At 45.5% G+C, this 17,437-nt stretch overlaps 2 protein-coding genes across 2 annotated transcripts in view; one reads left to right on the forward strand and one right to left on the reverse strand.

The window, feature by feature from the left end:
* The window catches only part of LOC142903023 (inactive serine protease 35-like), a 43,484-nt gene that overhangs the window by 19,920 nt on the left and 6,127 nt on the right, over positions 1-17,437 (forward strand). The window lies entirely within an intron of this gene.
* Positions 1,962-7,516, reverse strand: LOC142902985 (terminal nucleotidyltransferase 5A-like). Its single transcript, XM_076048364.1, has 2 exons — positions 6,445-7,516; positions 1,962-5,733 (listed from the first exon to the last, which is right to left on the reverse strand). Exons 1-2 carry the CDS (start codon positions 6,877-6,879, stop codon positions 4,918-4,920), a joined length of 1,251 nt encoding a protein of 416 aa, XP_075904479.1. The 5' UTR covers positions 6,880-7,516; the 3' UTR covers positions 1,962-4,917.

The raw sequence follows: 17,437 nt of genomic DNA on the forward strand, positions 1-17,437 counted from the left end.
TCACAGTCTGGTCTTGCTCTTGTTTGATTTACTGGCTGACCTCTGGCCCAGACTGGGCTGAGCTGGACGGACTTTTGGCCCTGCTCTTGCTCCAACTGGACACTCGTATTCTCATGTGATCCGTCCCCCGAGCGTGTCTTTAGCTTCGGCCCCAAACATTTCATTTATTTTGAGCGAGTGTTTTTCTGACAGTTTTGTTTGTTTTTGTTAAAGCTGACTGACAGGTCAAACCCATTGTTCCAGATAGTGATCCATTAAAGTGTCTCTCGTTCTTTTCAGTCTAATCATTGAGTGTCTAAACAGCCAATGTGGAATCTTCTACCTTCGTATTTCTCTGTTTGGCTCTGAAATGCATGGTTGCTGTGTCCTCTGACTTCACCTCTCTGATTACACAATGTCTTCTGCAAGTTCAGAGAGTTCCTGGGAGATGATCCCCATTATCAGTGGAAGGGGGTTGAAAATTAGTATGATCAATAAGTTGAGAGGCTGAGCTAGAACTCATTGTTGGGTCTTTCCCTTTCATTTAGCGAGTGCAAACGTGCAGTAGGCCGGGTTTGTCAGTTGCTATTTTAAAACACACAGATTGCACAGTCAAAATGAAGTACCTATATTTTTTTTAGAAAAGACAGAAGTTGCACTGACCATAGAAAACACGTGGGGAACGCAACTTTCACAGTAACCACAAACGCCCCGCGCTTGGAGCACCTTTAGTTCTGTCTGGTTTGGGCTGCTAGTCTCCAGTTGTAGACTTTTACTAAGCTAGGCTAAAAGGTCTCTAGCTTTAGTGATTCTTCTGTGTGTGAGATCAAAAGATTTATTTTGTTTTTATAACTTTTTGTTTTGAACTTCAAACGCATTAAGCAAGCCACATAGTGCCTGTAACACTGCCTGTAAAGATGGCACAAGCGCTAAAAAGCAGCACATTGGCCCACTTCTTAAACCGTGCACCCTTCTTGTTGTTGCACAACGCGGTACGAGGTCCCTATGTCATGTTCTCAGTTCTCCTTTAAGCCATTGAGAAGGAAGTGGACTCAATACTTTTTGGCCCTTTCCAGCGAGACTGACCTAAAAGACTGCGGGGAGATGAGGGCCGGTATGTGTTACAGTACAATAGCCAGTAAATCTCTGGGCGGTAACCACACCAGGGCTCTGAGCGCATGCTTACGGAGGGAGAGAGGCTAATCAGCTTTCCGAAGATGGGCTAATGTCCTTACACTGGCAGAGCAGAGGGGGGGCTATATTTAGCGTCCACTCTCTCCCTCTTAACGGGGGATAACACTGGCCCAGTTCTCCTCTCCATCGCCCATCTCTTGAGCGATCCGTGAATGAAAGAGAAATGGGAAGCCGTGCATTGGACAGACAAATTTGATGCTGCAGTGACGTGTGTTAGAAATGCTGATATTATTAAAAAAAAAAAAAAAATTGTTGCCAACAGGATGAAACCATTTTGAAACTAACTTCACAGGTGGGACAAAAAGTATGAGAAAAAACTAAGCGAGAGATGCTCAGCCCAATCTTTTTTCTTTTTTTTTTCCTTTGCCGTCATCAGGGAAAGTGACATCTGGAGGCCGAGGTCTACAGGCATTAGCGAGATGGAGGCTTGGTGCCAATCCACTCAGTCAGTTACCATGTGTCTCCTGGAGTCCAGGGCTCTGCTGGTAGTAAAGTCTGCACGTATGTCAGCTGTGGTGGCAGCAAAAAAAAAAAGGAAAAAGGAACATCCTCGGCTCAGGACTCTTGGCAGTGGTTGCGATGACGCCCGCTGACGCTCGTCATGACGTCTCTCGCGGGGAAATCCGTCACATTCAGCTGTCCCTTGTTGGCAGCGACCAGGGGTGCACGCCGGGATTGACCTCAGGTAGACTCCTCTGTCAAAGTCTGGGCAGAGCTGCAGCAGCGCGGCCGCACCGTGGAAGCCTCCCCAAGGTTGCCCGTCGTTTCAGTGAAATGGAAAAAAGGTTTCTCATTCTGCTGGTGTTTTTTTTTTTTTTCAGCTTTTAATCCTCAAGTTGGTCAATTTGTACACAATCATCAGATCATCATTCAGGGTAGCAGTTTAAAACCCCACACGACAGTGAAACAATCTCTTGACAGCAACAGCAACAACAACAACGGAAAAAAAAAAGAAACAGGACAGTATGAATATCTCAGTACACATGAACAAAAGAACACATCTGCAACTCAACACACACAGCGTCTTCATCTGCAATGATGTTCATGTCACATACTTACAAAAACAAAAAAAAAAACAGCACACGACAGAACAGACTCGGAACGACATAGCTGTGATCTTTCTACATCAGCCCGAACATGAACTTTATACAAAAATAGAGATTGATAGAAAAATAGATCAGACACATTTGAGAGGATGTGCCGAGGACACACATATTGTACACCTGTTGGTCTCATACTTAACATGTGAAACACAGCCCCAGGCCAACCTGCCTTACCGCCGTCTGTTTTCCCTTTGCCCTTTTAACAGTATACTGTAAGTGTTTTTTTTTTTTTTTGGTGCTTTTTTTATGCTGAAAAGTAAAAAAAAAAAAAAAAAGAAGAAAAAAGCAAAAGAATGATTATGTGATCACACCGCCCAAGTTTCCACACGTCCCAGAATTGGACTCCATTCCATTAACGGGGAAAATAATACACAAGGTGGCCAACATTTACTGATCGTACATCATTGCTGAAGCTTCTTGGGCCTCGTCAAACACATTCTTTCAAAGATATTCTCCCCCTGTACAAGTATGCCTTCTTACTCCGCTGCTTTTCTCCTCCTCTGCTGTTACATCCCTGCGTACACAAACTACTCTCTCCACCCCACTGACAAACACACTTTGTATTTGCCAAAGGCTTTTGCATGTTTTTCTTTCTCTTCACACTTAGTACGTTGACTCATGAAAAAATATACTGGCGTAAAAATAAAAGCGAGGGAGAGAACCTGTTGACAGTGGCTTTAAAACTATCCAGCGCAATTTAAATGAAAAATATGCTCTTCCAAAATGAATCTCCGGCATTTTTCATCACATCTCCTTTCTCTTGATCGATTTTTTTGAATCAATCACGATTTGAGTTTTTAGCCTTAAATGCAGATTGTGGCCCGTTCAAAGATGGGCAGGACTGTAACCATGCAGAATCAGATAGGAAATACAAGGGACTATGAATGTGAACAATCCATTAATGTTTTTTAATGACTGCAAATGTTCACCGCTTTGCAGACAGCACTAAGGTGCAACAGGTGAAAACAGGTGAACAGAAACAACTTTTCTTTTTTCTTCATCTCTTTCTTTTTCATGTGTTATCTTTAAGGGTGGAAGTTATAGTGCAGCTGAGATTCACTGATAGAGACACTGGCGAGTGTATTTCGCAACACAGGAATAAGACTTAACATCAAAATCTCTCTATTTTTTTTTTTTTTTTTTTTTTTGAATTTTCTTCAGAGGAAGTTAAACCTTTAAGTCTCAAAGATGTCAGCATGTTAGCAGTTCAACCCAGGACACAACAGCGTAGAGACCAATAATGTGTTCCATGCCAGGGATACGTTTCCTACACCCTTTTTGATTTATTTCGTGTGTCTATTTGGTAGAGAGCCCACAGAATGTGCTTCCAAAGGGGAGACAAGATGTTGGAAGGTGATCGGAAGAACCTTTCCCCTATCACAATCAACAGCCCAATCAGAAAAGCCAACCAGCTCCAGGTCGAGGCTTCCTGTCGGTGCGAGGCGTGACATCAAACCATAATGTGCCACAATTTTCATGTAATTTCTTGCCAAGGCCTGCCAGAATTAAACAAAAATACATTTTCTGCGAAGAAAAGATTCAGTGCGATTCTTGTGCTGTTCTTCTTGCAAGAGGTTCTGATCAAAGCAGCTGCTAGCACAGAACCAATGCTAAACTCTTTGGTAGCAGCTAGGCTTGCAGTTGCTCGCGGCTTCCTTCTCTGTAATCCTCTTCCTCTACAAGCTGTCCAGCATGTAGCCGTTGCTTCACACTCTAGAATTGCGCAATCACACCAAACCTCTATCTTCACCTTCAGTAAACTATTAAAAACATATTCATTCTGACCCCCTCTCATCCCCTTCCCTTGCACAGATGATGACATATTTTTACTTCCCTTTTTGGTGCTGTTGATGTGTGCCCATCCTGCGAGGCTGCAGATAAGAGCTGCAACATAAACTAAACATTATCAAATAGGAAAAAAAAATCTAAATCCAAGAACCACCCTCAGTGTAAGAGACCGACCTGACTTTACATACTGCGGGTAGACTCTGTTCCTCAGTACATTCAGCATCACCTGTCATACATCAAAGCATTCAAAGCGGTTTTCCTTGACACAGAATCATAAAAACATCCCTTTAGGGCTTTGTCAGGCACTTGAACGTTTATCCCATCACAGGGCTAACGCATGCATTGTTACGTTGTCTCTTCCGTCTCCTCTTTCAGAATTGCCATCAAGTTGTAAAGTATCAAAGTTGACTGGTGGATTTGTAAACAAGTGCTCAGTTCCCCATTTTCGGATTGCCTGTGGAAAAAAAGGAGTCCTACGCAGACCCAACACATAGCGCATGAATGCTTGGTTTGATTGAGAATCATTAGCGAGGGCCTGTGAGGTGCAAGTGTCAAGGAACACGGCACTATTCTCAGGCTGGTGGTCTTATTGGATGACGGTCGAACCCCGAACCCCGGGGTCTGCCTTGCCAATTGGCATCTCTCCGTTAATCATCAGCTTTCACGTTCACGGCTTCCAAAAACCAGAGGGGAAAAAAATCCCTGTAATGTCCCACCGCCTAGATGCCTGTTACCTGGCCTGAAGTCCTTCTTTCTCCTCCCCTCTTTTAAGAACGCCAGTCAGCAAAAGGAGGTCAATGATCCTCATTCATCCTCACAAAGAGTTTCACAGACGTTGCCAAACGATCAAGAATTAGTTACAGGGCAACCAGGTGGAGTACATGGGGTGCTGGGAGGGAGAACGGTAATGTTGCTGAGGCGAAGGAGGACAGGCGTAGACGGGCTGCACCTGCGCCACGTAGTAGTTGCTAAAGTTGCAGTCCGACACGTACGGGGCCGGCTGGTAGAAGCAGGTGACGTTGGCGGCGTTGGGGATGGCGTTCTGCTCGGCCAGTATGCGCAGCGCCAGCGAGGAGATGAGGCCGAGCGTCTGCCGCCTCTCGTGGCCCATCAGGCACACGGTGCTCTCCCGCACCACCTCGTACAGCGTGGCCAGGTAGTCGTACTTCCTGTCCTCCAGGTCCACAAAGTGGTTCTGCAGGTACGACTCCAGCTTCTTCCTCTGCTCGGCCACGTCGGGGAAGTCGATGAAGAAGCGCGAGCACATGTAGCGCTGCAGCAGCTTCATCTCGCTGTCGGAGGCCGCGCGGAAACCCCGCACCAGCAGGTGGCAGTACTTGAGCAGGCCGCCGCCTCGGATCTCCTCGGGGCTCCTGGTGCAGATGAGGCGGCGCCGCAGGTGGTCGAGGGCGGTGGGGAAGTCGCCGTAGACGCTCTCGCCCAGGATGGTGGGGTGGAAGGTGGCGGCCATGGGGTGCTCGGAGCACTCGTAGAAGAGGAGCAGCGAGTCCAGGCGGATCTGGAAGGAGTCCACGCTGAACTCGAACTGACGCCGCAGGGAGTCGACGAACTTCAGCTCCACGTTCTTGCCCCGGTTGTTGGAGAGGGAGATGAGACTCCAGCGGTCCGAGTCGTTGCACACCTTTACCATCTTTTGCACGTAGGCCTCCTAAAAAGAACAAAAGACCAAATGTGAATTTTTGCCTCTTGCTGCTCCTTCTCTGTATCGCTCTTTTTTTTTTTTTTTTTTTTTAAACAAAGACTAGGCAAGACTAGGCAGAATTGGAGCCCTTCTGGCTCCAATTCTAAAAAAAAAAAACAAAACAAAAAAAAAAGAATTCCACACACCAACTGGTTTTCTGGCACAATAAAACGTGGTGGGATTTTATTATTTTGTTTTGTGTATAAAAAAAAAGGAAGAAAGAAAAATACACCTCCCCGATAAAAGAAGAAGCAGCAAAAAGCAGTCAATGTTTTTGTTTGAGTTGAGATTTGGATTCCATGTTGAGGCAGACACAAAGCTCGACTATGTCTGTTAGTCATGATGTTGTGCTGATCACATCTGTCGGTGGTCCATTAGTAGCCGGGATCGTTCTCTGTATCCAGGTAACTGAGAGCAGGCCATTAATGTAAGTATGACTCAGATTAAACAGAATCCCATTTGACCTGTACAAGATCCGTTTAGGAATAAGAAAATGTTCCCTGCAGGATCCGTTAAAGGAGGCCAAAAGTTTTTGATCAATGACTAATTCAAATAGTGTGTTTGTGAGGTGGTGTTTTTTCTTTTTTGTTTGTTTAAGGAATCGATTTAAAATAATGGTTTGTACATCTTGAACAGTTTTGTCGTGTCAGCTGTGTGTTCGGGCAACTTGCACAGTACCTTCAAAGTGGTCGGCGTGATCTTCTCTTTATTCACCCCCTCAGGCAGGAAATCCAGCAGAGAGTCCAAAACGATGTTTTTCACTATCTGGAACTCCATCTCCCCCTTCAACTCGGCGCAGAAGATCAGATCCAGATCCTTCCAGCCCAGTCCGCTGTCCTCGTGCAGGACGTAGCTGGCGGCCGAGCCGTTGAGGCGCACCTCCCGGACCCGGATCCGCTTCTCCTCCATGCGGCTGCGCACCACCTTCACGATGTCCCGCGGCTTCACCTCCAGCGTGGGGAAGCTCCAGCGGCCGTGGATGGGGATGGAGCCAGTGAGAATGGCGTCCAGCCGCTGCACTTGCTCCCAGTTGAGCACGCTCAGGCTGATGCTCTCCGCGTCCGAGCAGCTGTCGCCCGGGGCGGCGGAGGCGCACTCGGCGCTCTCCTCCATGGTCGGCAAAAAAGGGTGCAGAGGCGGCAGGGGGATGTCACGGGCTCAACTTTGCGCCGCTGCCTGCTGCGATTTTGCGGAGAAGCGGGCGCCCGTGGGTGGAATCGGTCATAACCGCCGTGTCGTGCGCCTGCGCGCGTCTTTTATGCGTGACAAGAAAAAAAGAAGTCGCGGCTTGTCTCGACTTGTCCTAATTTCAAGGCCAGACAGAATTCGATTCGTCGCGCCGCTTCCTCTTCACTGGTCAGCATCTGCTGCCCTCTCGGCGCGCTCCGCTCCGACCTGGACGCCCCTCCCAAAACTTTTGAGAACAGACCTTAACTTGATGAAAAGATCCAAAGTTATCGATCGTCAGGCCGTTTCTTTGTTTTGGCTCGCCGAGTCAATCAGTTGCATCCGCAGAATGAACTTTTCCCACCGGACTGTAGGACTGACCCTAGACTTTGCGTAAAAACGGCAACTTTACGCATCTCTTCCAAAGCTCAAGATATATATACACACACCAACTTGTCGTAAGCGGTGTATGGCTGCGTCCTCTTCTCACGTCCCTCCGTTACATTTTGGACGGCTCGTGGGCTGGTGCCACAGAGGTTCCGCTTCATAGCTGCTGCGGGACGATTGACTGGTGCGCTTCCCGTCTGAGCAGCGGCCGTGGGCGGGTCGCCGTGATTGACAAGCCGCGCCTACTAATGGCTGCACGCGCCTCGCCACATTGGCTTTGAGTGGCTGCGGAGCGCAGCGACTCGAGGCGTGTCTGCCGAGACGCACAGGCGCTGACCCTTCAGCATAACCTGTCTCGTTGCACAGGAAGTCTATTTCTCCATAAGGCACACAGCTTTATGGAGCTGCGTCTGCTTATAAAGCACACAGCTCCATAAAGCTGTGTGCTTAATTATTTTTTTTTATTTTTACTTTTATTTCTTTCAACTCACATTTGAGAGAAATAACCATTGTCATTGTGACAACTCGTTTGGCTCTTGTGTTACTGTCGCCACGGTTCATAAAACATAAAAATATAAATCGATTCGATCAATTCATATCCACCAAGAGTTCCGATACACTTTGTCTTCTAAATTAGGGTGAGTAGAACTATATTACACAGGCAGGTGGTCTGCGATTAAAATGCCCAATGTGCCCAATATTAAACAATACAATAAAATAGAAAATATATCACATATGTGAGAAAGTCACTAAAAAAATAACTGCTGTCTTGTTTCACTAAATCCACACTTGTATAGTAGCTCACAATGTGGACGTGCTGTAAATTTCCTATAAGACTTGAAAATCACATGCACTCATAGTGGCGCACTCCCCCCCCCCCCCCCACACACACCCCTCCTCCACCTTATAGGCAACTTTCATGACACAACTTTTCAATGGCGGTCACAATCTTCCACACCTCAGTGCCTACACATCTCCTCTGTGTGATTATGTAAAATCAGTCTTCCCGTGGTGAAGATGCTAAGCCGTCTGTTGGTATGTAGGCTACAGGCTGCAGCATCCGCGGGTTACCAGGGAGGATTCGGTGAAGATCTTGGCGTGGAGATCTGCGTCACTACAGACGAGCCCATAAACCAGCTTACCGCAGATTACCCCGTGTGTGCAGTGACACACACATTCCAGTGGACATGCGCGCTGTGACGCGCACATGCTCACTTGCACCTCTGCAGGTGAAACTGATCTTACGGGTTGGTGTGCTTCGATGTTTCTCAGACTCTGCAAAATTTACAGCCCATTTTATTTCGGCCTTATGGCTGCTGGTCATCGGCTGCCGTGTGATACCCCATGTAATTTTCATCTTGTATCACAGCCGTGCAAAGTTAATTGTCCAGATCTCCAGACAATGGGATGTTTAGCCATCTGTTTACAGCCTCCCGTGGTTAAGACGTTAGCTTTTAGCTTCCTGATCATGCAAAAATTTTTGTGTGACCTTCCACGTTTGGAATGGGTGAAAACAAGTTGATGTTAAAGAGTGGAGGCAACACCGGGTTGGGTTTGTTATCAGGAAACGGTAAGGTGTATATGTGCTCCGTGTGGCGTCAAAAAGGGATGATATCCATAACTGTGTGTTTCTGTGCACACTTTCTGAGAAGCTAAGAAGGCCTCTCTCATTCACTGACTCTGTAGAGCCACGTTGTTGGAAGATGTTGCCAAAGTGGACTGAGCACAATATGGAGCTGTAACAAAAACGTGTTGGTGGAATGGAAAAAAAGAAAGGAAAATGTAATGGCACTCAGTTAGGAGTCCCTGAATAATACATTTGAATTAGGGTGAAAACCCACGCCTATATATTGAAACAAAGGTGTTACAGCTGTCCATTCACACCTCATGCAGTAAAGGCTCGTCAACAATGTTCACACGCCCAAAACAGAAGCAACGGTACGTGTTCATTGCAACCCACAAACCTTTCAATGCAAAAGATGGCGTTGGCTTGCAGCTGCAGACGTGACAGCAGGTCAGTCACTCCTGGTGCCCTCCTCATTCACCAGCAGGCTCAGTGTCAGGCTTACCCGGCTGGGGGATTTTTAGCATGGAGAAGAGACTTACATGACCTCTGACTTGTCAAGTGGATGACACCGGCTTGCTTCCCAGTGTCTGACGGCATGAGAGGATTGACGAGGGGATTTTACACAGACCCCTTTATCGGGCCGTTCACGCTCGGAGGCGAACGTAAATGTCAAACGGCCCGACGTGCGTCTCGTCGGTCGTCTGTTTCGGCGATTGCAACAAGAAGTGGCCATGTGTGTAATTGCCATGCACTATGTACATGCTTGCAGCAGTGCATGGTTTAAGGTGCAACTCTTCACTTCACACTAACCAACATTGTCAGTGACACCATCAGCCAGCACAACAGACCATCATCCGGTAGGGGCCCGCCTGCAAAAACGCCTCTTGAAAAACATTGTTTTGCACTTTTAAACCTTTATTCTGTGGACTTTGTTGCAGAGAACCCCTCCTGTTGCCGTCTGTCCCACCCTCATGCCATCTTTTGCTCATCCTCTTTCCTATTTCCTTTTTCACCATTCCCAAACGTGGAAGTTCATTAAGGGATTACAGTGAGCCCGTTAGCTGAACGTGCCTCTTTCGTCTTCCTGTGCCTCATCTATACACCTTCCCCTTGATGTGGTCTACAGAAGGAGCGCCAGGACATTCAGCCGTTTGATTGGTCCACATGAAAAGCCCTAGTGCTCTCGACTTCCGTTCCGTCAAAGAGTCTGTAAGTGACAGTTTCGCTTTGCAAAGCTGGTGACCGAGAGTAAAGATGAAAATCTGAAGAAATGAAAATACCGCTTTCAGTATTTCCACGGTACACTGCTGTCTTTTGGTAGATTAACTCAACATGCTTAATTGTAAGAAATAAAAAAAAAAACTTTTGCCGTGAGTTATTACAGTCCAATATGGCTTCAAGATACTTTGAGCAAAATATTAAATGTTTTCCCGCATTAATAAATCTACAAAAAACTGAGTCGTTGCACTCGTGGGCCAGACCGCATCAATGACAGCAGGGCTTCAGGGCGCTTCTAGATGGATAACAATGTCATTGGACTGCTTGCTTCCAATGATGGTGTGAAGAACCAAGAAGAACAGTTGCATAAATATTGAGCTGCATTAAAAAAAAGAAACTCAATTCACGACCCCGACAAAATAGAACAGATCATCAAACCTTCGTGCATTTGCTTTAATTTTCTGTTCTTGCTCATGTAGAACCTGCGGCTTTGCTTTGAATTCCCATTGTCACCGCTCATAGCACTTGACCCAATTAGCATAGCTGTAGCCAACGGTATAGAAAGAAAAGGCCTTTTAAGCTCAGCCTTTAAGAGAGAGAGAGAGAGAGAGAGACATTTGTTGACACCAATCAACCTTGAAGCACATATTCAGTAATATAAGCCCCTTCCCAACGCTGCCACAGCCATTATTGGAATCTCATTAGTGGCTGTAGTCGCTGCAAGCCACTCCTAGAAATAAATTGCTCTGTGCAGGTTACGCATGCAACAGATGTAAACCACGGGATTTTAGTGGTTTTTCATGTCTCTGTTCACGTCATAGCATGTCATGTGTTTCGCCACACACGGCGGCGTCTTCATTGCAAAAACACCCGTGCAAGATTTGTCGCGTTCTCGTTTGTGTTCTTGTGCAAGATTTCATTTCTCAAATTTGTTTCATAAATGCAGGAGAGACTTCCGTGACAATTTCTGGAAAATGCACGTAAATTCACAAATTTTTAAATCGACAGAAACTGAAACGCAGATTGTGACGTATTCAGTAAAACAAACATGGGAAAACTGAAAATGCGCAAAGAAATGTGTGGCATTTCTGATTGACAAACTTTTCTGTCCTGCTCCAGACATCATGTTGGAAGAGTGCGGCGGCAAAACAAACAGGAAGTGCTTTGCTCTATCTGTGACTCAGCTTCCTTTATGAGACTGTGGTTGGAGATGTCAAGATTTTCTGTGGTGATTTGAGTTTCGCGAAAACACACAGAGACACTTCGACAAAATAAATAAATAAATAAATAAATAAATCCTAAAAACGTGTGCACCTCTGCCCATAATAGTCTCAGAAATTTTGTTATCAGTAGTTTTTGCCAGTTAGGAAACCTGATAATTGGGCAGTCAGGGATCTAGAGATGTGGCTCAAGCCTGTGGTCCAAAATATCTGATGAATTAATTTACTGAAAAAGGGGGGCATGGACAAAGATACTCATACACCAACATATGGGATGTAAATTCTTTAGATCTTTTTTTTTTTTGGTTCCTGGGCAACAGATTTCTTAGAAAGGCTTTTGTTTCAACATACTTCCCTCTTTCAATGTAACTCTTTACTTTTAACAGTTTAACTTGAACTAATCCTCTGTCATTTGAAGTGCTAGCAGTGACATTTGAATTGAGGTTCTTCTTGTTTGAATGTCATAATATTTATATAGCATATGACTAATTGCATATATATGTTACAGGGGTTTGAATGATAACCAAGTGTATATTCGTGGAATAATCAATTGTGGACACACAAAATCACCCCAACACAGAAAAATAAAACTGTAAAGACTTTTAAAAGTCCATATGTTATGTTTGGCATCATCAAAACTCACCACATATTTTCATTTGAAGAAATATGGTATTGATATTGAAATTCTGCCTCCGCAGCACATGCGACTTCAGAGGCTACACTTTTAGTGAGACTGCAACTCTGCTTATCACGTCTCACGCAGACGCAGTGACTTCTGGCATCAGAGTTTCAAACAAAACCACACTCAACAAAGTTTTTCTCAGGAAAGTAGCAACCAGACCGTGACGAGGTTTATGTGTGCTCTTCTCTTGCTGACCACCAATTAAAAGGTTTAGTTGGAACTGATTAAAAAAAAACTAAAACAAAAAAACCTTTGTGAATTTACTTCCCTCTTTTTTATGCCTGACTTTCCCAGCTTGATGAGAGAGATGGAAAACCCCTGAAAGTTCTGTCAAAACAGAGGTCGCTTTCGAACGCGGAAGGGTGCGGCTGTAGCGCCATCTGCTGGATGCGTTGGGGACGAAAATGCTGACAAGTCGGGAGCTGGCCGGCAAGATTTTTTTTTTTTTTTTTTTTCACTCCACTTCACTCGGTGGCGCTGTTCTCACTCCCTTAAAACGCATCCAGCTCGAATGATCGCTCTGTTTCCTATGCCTTCACTTTCTCACACTTCAGACTTCAAACTGCACGTGTATTTTAACAGCTGTGTCGGGTATCCAAGAGTCAAATTAGGTCATTTATTTTGCATTAGGTTGCTGAATTGTGAGTCTGTTCGAAAGAGGTTCACCAGCAGATTAAGCGCTAATGAAATACACGCAAGTCTGAAAGAACCGATCCGGCTCAGCTGTTACCCAGTCGCATCACCTTCATCCTTCGACCGTCCCTTTGGGGGGGGAACATTTTGTGTTTCATGCGGCCGCTGAGCTATTTGACATTTTGAATCTTTACGACCAGCGTCAGCAGTTCTGTGCAGCCGCTCTGTGGGATGACTCAAACGACTGGTTTTGCGTGTAGCCGCATTGTTTTCTCTTCAAGTGACAGTGATTTAAAGGACCAAAACAAGGCGTCGAAAGCAGTTCGGGGCAGAGGCCAAAAGTTGCACGTGGCAGCGCACTTTGAGGGGCCGTCTCTTGTTGACATTGTCCTCTTGTGTGTGTGTGTGTGTGTGTGTGTGTGTGTGTGTGTGTGTGTGTGTGTGTGTGTGTGTGTGTGTGTGTGTGTGTGTGTGTGTGTGTGTGTGTGTGGCGAGACGACATTTCTACCCAGAGTCTGCATCTGCAGCCCGTTAAGAAAAGCCATGTGGGATGTTCAAACGGTACCAAGAATGAAAGCACCACGCAGATGTTCAGCCGCACACTCTCGCCACTCGGATCAGTTTAAAAGGTTATGGCGAAGGTGAGAGGTCACGCGCTGTGTAATTAGAATGAAAATCTCACTATGCTTTTATATGCATACTGCAGTGTTTTTTCCCCAGGTTAAAGTTAACTTTACAAGTTATAGGTTCTACCCAGCTTCTCAGAGTAGTGCCAAATAAACTCCACTTCTAGCGTTCACAGAAGCTGTTGATCCTGAGATGTGCACTGTCAACAGGTTTTGCAGTGCTTTTGACCTATAAATGTAACAGAAGTGTTTATCTTGGGGCGAAAAAAGTACCTGCTTGGTGCTCTTTAACGCTGGGGTTTGAAGACACAATGGATTCGGGGGCGACATAGCAAGAAGATCGGGGGTTCGATTCCGGGCCTGGGACCTTTTCGGTGTGGAGTTTGCATGTTCTGAGCTCAGGAAGAAGCGGGTATTGGAAATGGATGGACGGATGGACACGATGGAATGTTGGCGGTGAGATCCTGAAGGAATTCCGTCCCCGGTGCGGTTTTGGTGAAGGCCTGCAGGAGCAGCAGCCGTCGTGGGTGATGTGGCTGTAATTCCACAGCACGGACCGGTCATTGGGCACCTCGCCCTGTCATGAAAGGTTTAGGCGAGAGGCCGGCAAACCTCTGCTCAGGTGGTTTAATGGCGAGACCTGGATGAAGCGGTGATTTCAAGTGGGGTTGTGCTCCTCTCGCTGCCACTGAGCTGGACAGCGGCGTTCGAGAGGGGCTCAAACTGAAAAGCTGCGTCTCTGGCGTGTCGTTGAGGGCTTGGATGAGGAGAAAAGAGAGAGACGGGGGAGCGAGGAGCGCGTGGAGCACTGAGGAATTAGACCTCGGGCTGAGGGCGAGGTTTGTTGGAAAGCATGAGCGGAATATCAGAGGGCTGAGGTGGCTGGGTGATGAAAGGCTTAAAAAAATTCTAACCCAGTTCACAAGCAGTATGAGAGCAGCTGGATTCGTCCAAGTTGGATGAGGATACAATTTTTTTTCTCTAGCCAGAGTGCTTCTCTCCCTTCTGAAGCTGTTGTTTTGAAATCTCTTCTCCACAACCAAGAGTTCTTGTAGCTCTTTTATCTTCTTGATGAAATTCCGATTACGGGTGAACCATCCCTTTAAGATCCAATTGGCATAAATAGTTGCTTCTTCTTTTCCTCTCTCTCTCTCTCTTTACCATATTATAGATTCAAATAACTATATAAACAGCCAGTTAGAGTTGAAGTGTGCAGAAGGGAAACAGATGTGTTTGTATTATCGCAGAACCCATAAAAATTGTGTTCATTTGGGTTGTTAAAATCCTGCCCAAATTGCTTTTCTGATACAAGTAACCTCACTAAGACTCTCTCTCTCTCTCTTTCACTATTCATCATTATTATCTCAAACTGAACTCTCTCTCTTTGGGATTTGGCCCTCGCACCATCAACTTAATTTTACCGCATATTGGCCTTTCAGAATGTGCTTGAGGGACTCGCGCAAATCCATGTATTTATTTTCTATTACCGCCCCCTCCTGCTGTGACCTCAGGGTCACAGATGGTGCTTGAGCCTGTACCACCTCTCCTGGGCTGTCTGAAGGTTGTTTAGAGTTGCATTTCAATCTGAAAGGGTGCACCACTGTATGGCTTTGGCTGTTTTTCTCATTGAAACTGAGATAAAAGTTCAAAAAAAGTACTGTTCATTCTGAAAGAAATGTTATAAAACCTGTTGATAAGCAAATTTATTTCATATTGTTGTGCAGCCTCGAGCTTCGTCTTTCGATGCTTTCGTCGGATGCCTCTTTGATTTAGGTGCGTTGCTTCCATTAGCGTGGCCTTTAGTTCAAATACAGTTTGTTTCTGAGACTCTGAGTGTCTGGCAGCGACCCTCAACAGTTCTCAGCAATGATCAGAACGCCCACGTTGGACCTGGACTGTGTTTTATGACCTCGGTTACTCACCAAGGCGCATTCCTGCAGCCAGAGCCAGGGCCCAAAATGGAGCGGAGAGAGAGGAGAAAAGAAGCGGAGCTTTGCACGTGCACGCTCAATGTCAAACGGGGAGACGTGAGCACCAGACAAAATACGGCTAATTGAAAACACGTCGCGTTGCAGAACGGTGCTGCGTAAACAGACACTGCATAATTTAGGTTGCTCAGAGACCCTCGGCGTGTTTACAAATGAAACTGATAAAAGTTTACTGCCAGATGGCTGCTGATGGTTCCGGGAAACGCCGCGCCACATGCGAGCGGCCGTCTGTGAGACCTTGAAATCTGTCAGCTGTTTAAAAAATAAATATCTTCTATCTTTTTTAGAACATGAAATTGATTTTGCATACATTCAATGTACTTTTATGTTTTTCCATTATTATAGCAGCAGCCGCTGTAGATCAGAACCAAACCGTTTGAACAAAGGGCGTTACACAGGAAAACAAGCAGCGACAACGTGGCAACACAGGTCGCGCATCGTCCAACTTGGCGGCCGAGGCTGCTATCAGCCTCAAACGCGGGACCCAAGCCGCGAGCATAGAAACGTACAATAGAGAGGTGAAATGACTCAGCCGTGTCATTATGTGTCCAGGATGTGTGCAGCACCTTTGGCCAGACCGTCAAACTGATGCAGTCCCACAACAATGAGCTTGCCTCGGAATGAGGTGCGGCGGCTGAAGCAGGTTATCGAGCCGACTGGAAGATCCCGATCATTTCCACAGGAGAAAAAAAAACAAACAAAAACCCTGGATCTAGTCCCCACATTCTTTCAGAATATCTGACAAACAGCTTTTTGAAGTTTAAATCATTTTGCCGTCAGTGTCAACGTGCGCGTCAACCATTTGCCAAACTAATGCAATTTTTGAAAGAAATTTAAATCCTCATAATCTCGCTAACAACACGGTGTTCGGGCGCCACACCCTAGAACACAATGTAGCTCCGCGAAGGTGGACATTGTCCGCACAGCAGACATCTGAAAAAAAAACAAAAAAAAGACCCACCCCCTCTCCTCTCGACATGTTGCCCAAACAGTAAATCAAAAAATAACTGGCTTTCATTCCTGGTCCGTTTGGACCAAACGCTGCAGAGAGCTCTTTCCTTCAAAATCCAACTCATGGCTCAAATTTAGAACATATGTAATTGATATCGAGTGCTTATTTTCCCAGACGTCTAATGCGGTAATTACGTCAAGGCTCTCCAGCTGATAAGTCGAACTTGCAGCCAACGTGGGGCTGTTTAACTAAAAAAAATATGTCGTATGGCGCTGCAGAGGGAGAGCGACGACAGCTTTCACATTTTCCAGCCATTTGGTAACATTTTTCATCTGCCGACGAGCTAACTTTCTGTCAGGCTTAGTTTAGGTTTAGTTTATGCGTTAGAATTGATTGTTATTTGTAATTTGGAAATAAAAAAACAACAATAACCACATTGAAAGAAGAGGCAGAAAAAAGAAAAGTTTGAAGGTTTTGGACTTTTCTACAATCCTATTTTCTTTTTAAATATAATTCAAAGGTACAATGGCATATTTCAAAAGGCAGTCATTTTCCACTAGTGACAGTTCTCACAGAAATGGTCTTGCTGTTGTCAAATGTTGGCCAAAAAATGTCTGATTTACTTTGTCGGAAACTTGGATGAATTCTTCATGTGTTCTCATAACAATGGTTAACAAGGAAGTGTTTTGTCGAATTTCTTCTGAAACTAGTTGGGATTAGGGGGTTTTCATCACTGACACCGGATTAAAAACACATTTGTCTGTCCAAGAACTGGCCTGATTTGCTGCGCCCTGATGTCTTGGATTCTCTGTGAGGACTCTGTGCAGCTCGGGTCACTTTGTAAACATATGGAGGAGAAGTGGACATAGAGGGGAAAGGAGAGCGGCGGAGAAATAATAATAACACGAACATGGGATCCTTAAAATGCCGGCAAGTGTGTAAACAGAAAACGTGGACCACACGAGCAGAGAAAATATAAACTCAGACAAAATCTAAAAAAAAAATTAAAAAAAATGCACAAACACCCACATTCAGCATCATCGGGTTCCAAACCCCCCCGAAGAGACAGAGTCTCGTCTGGTTTGATTTGGAATACGAGAGCGACAGAAATGATGATGCCGGGACTGTCAGCCAGAGTCAGTTTGTTCATCAGAAATTTGTGGCCTATAGCCAGAAAAATTGGCAAACTGCACAGATATTTATTCAAGTATGATACGAGCACTGAAGACGT

The sequence above is a fragment of the Nelusetta ayraudi genome, unplaced genomic scaffold (genome assembly GCF_046127955.1).
Source record: "Nelusetta ayraudi isolate G7.1 ecotype Tasmania unplaced genomic scaffold, CSIRO-AGI_Nayr_v1 ptg000100l, whole genome shotgun sequence".
NCBI classification, from domain to species: domain Eukaryota; kingdom Metazoa; phylum Chordata; class Actinopteri; order Tetraodontiformes; family Monacanthidae; genus Nelusetta; species Nelusetta ayraudi.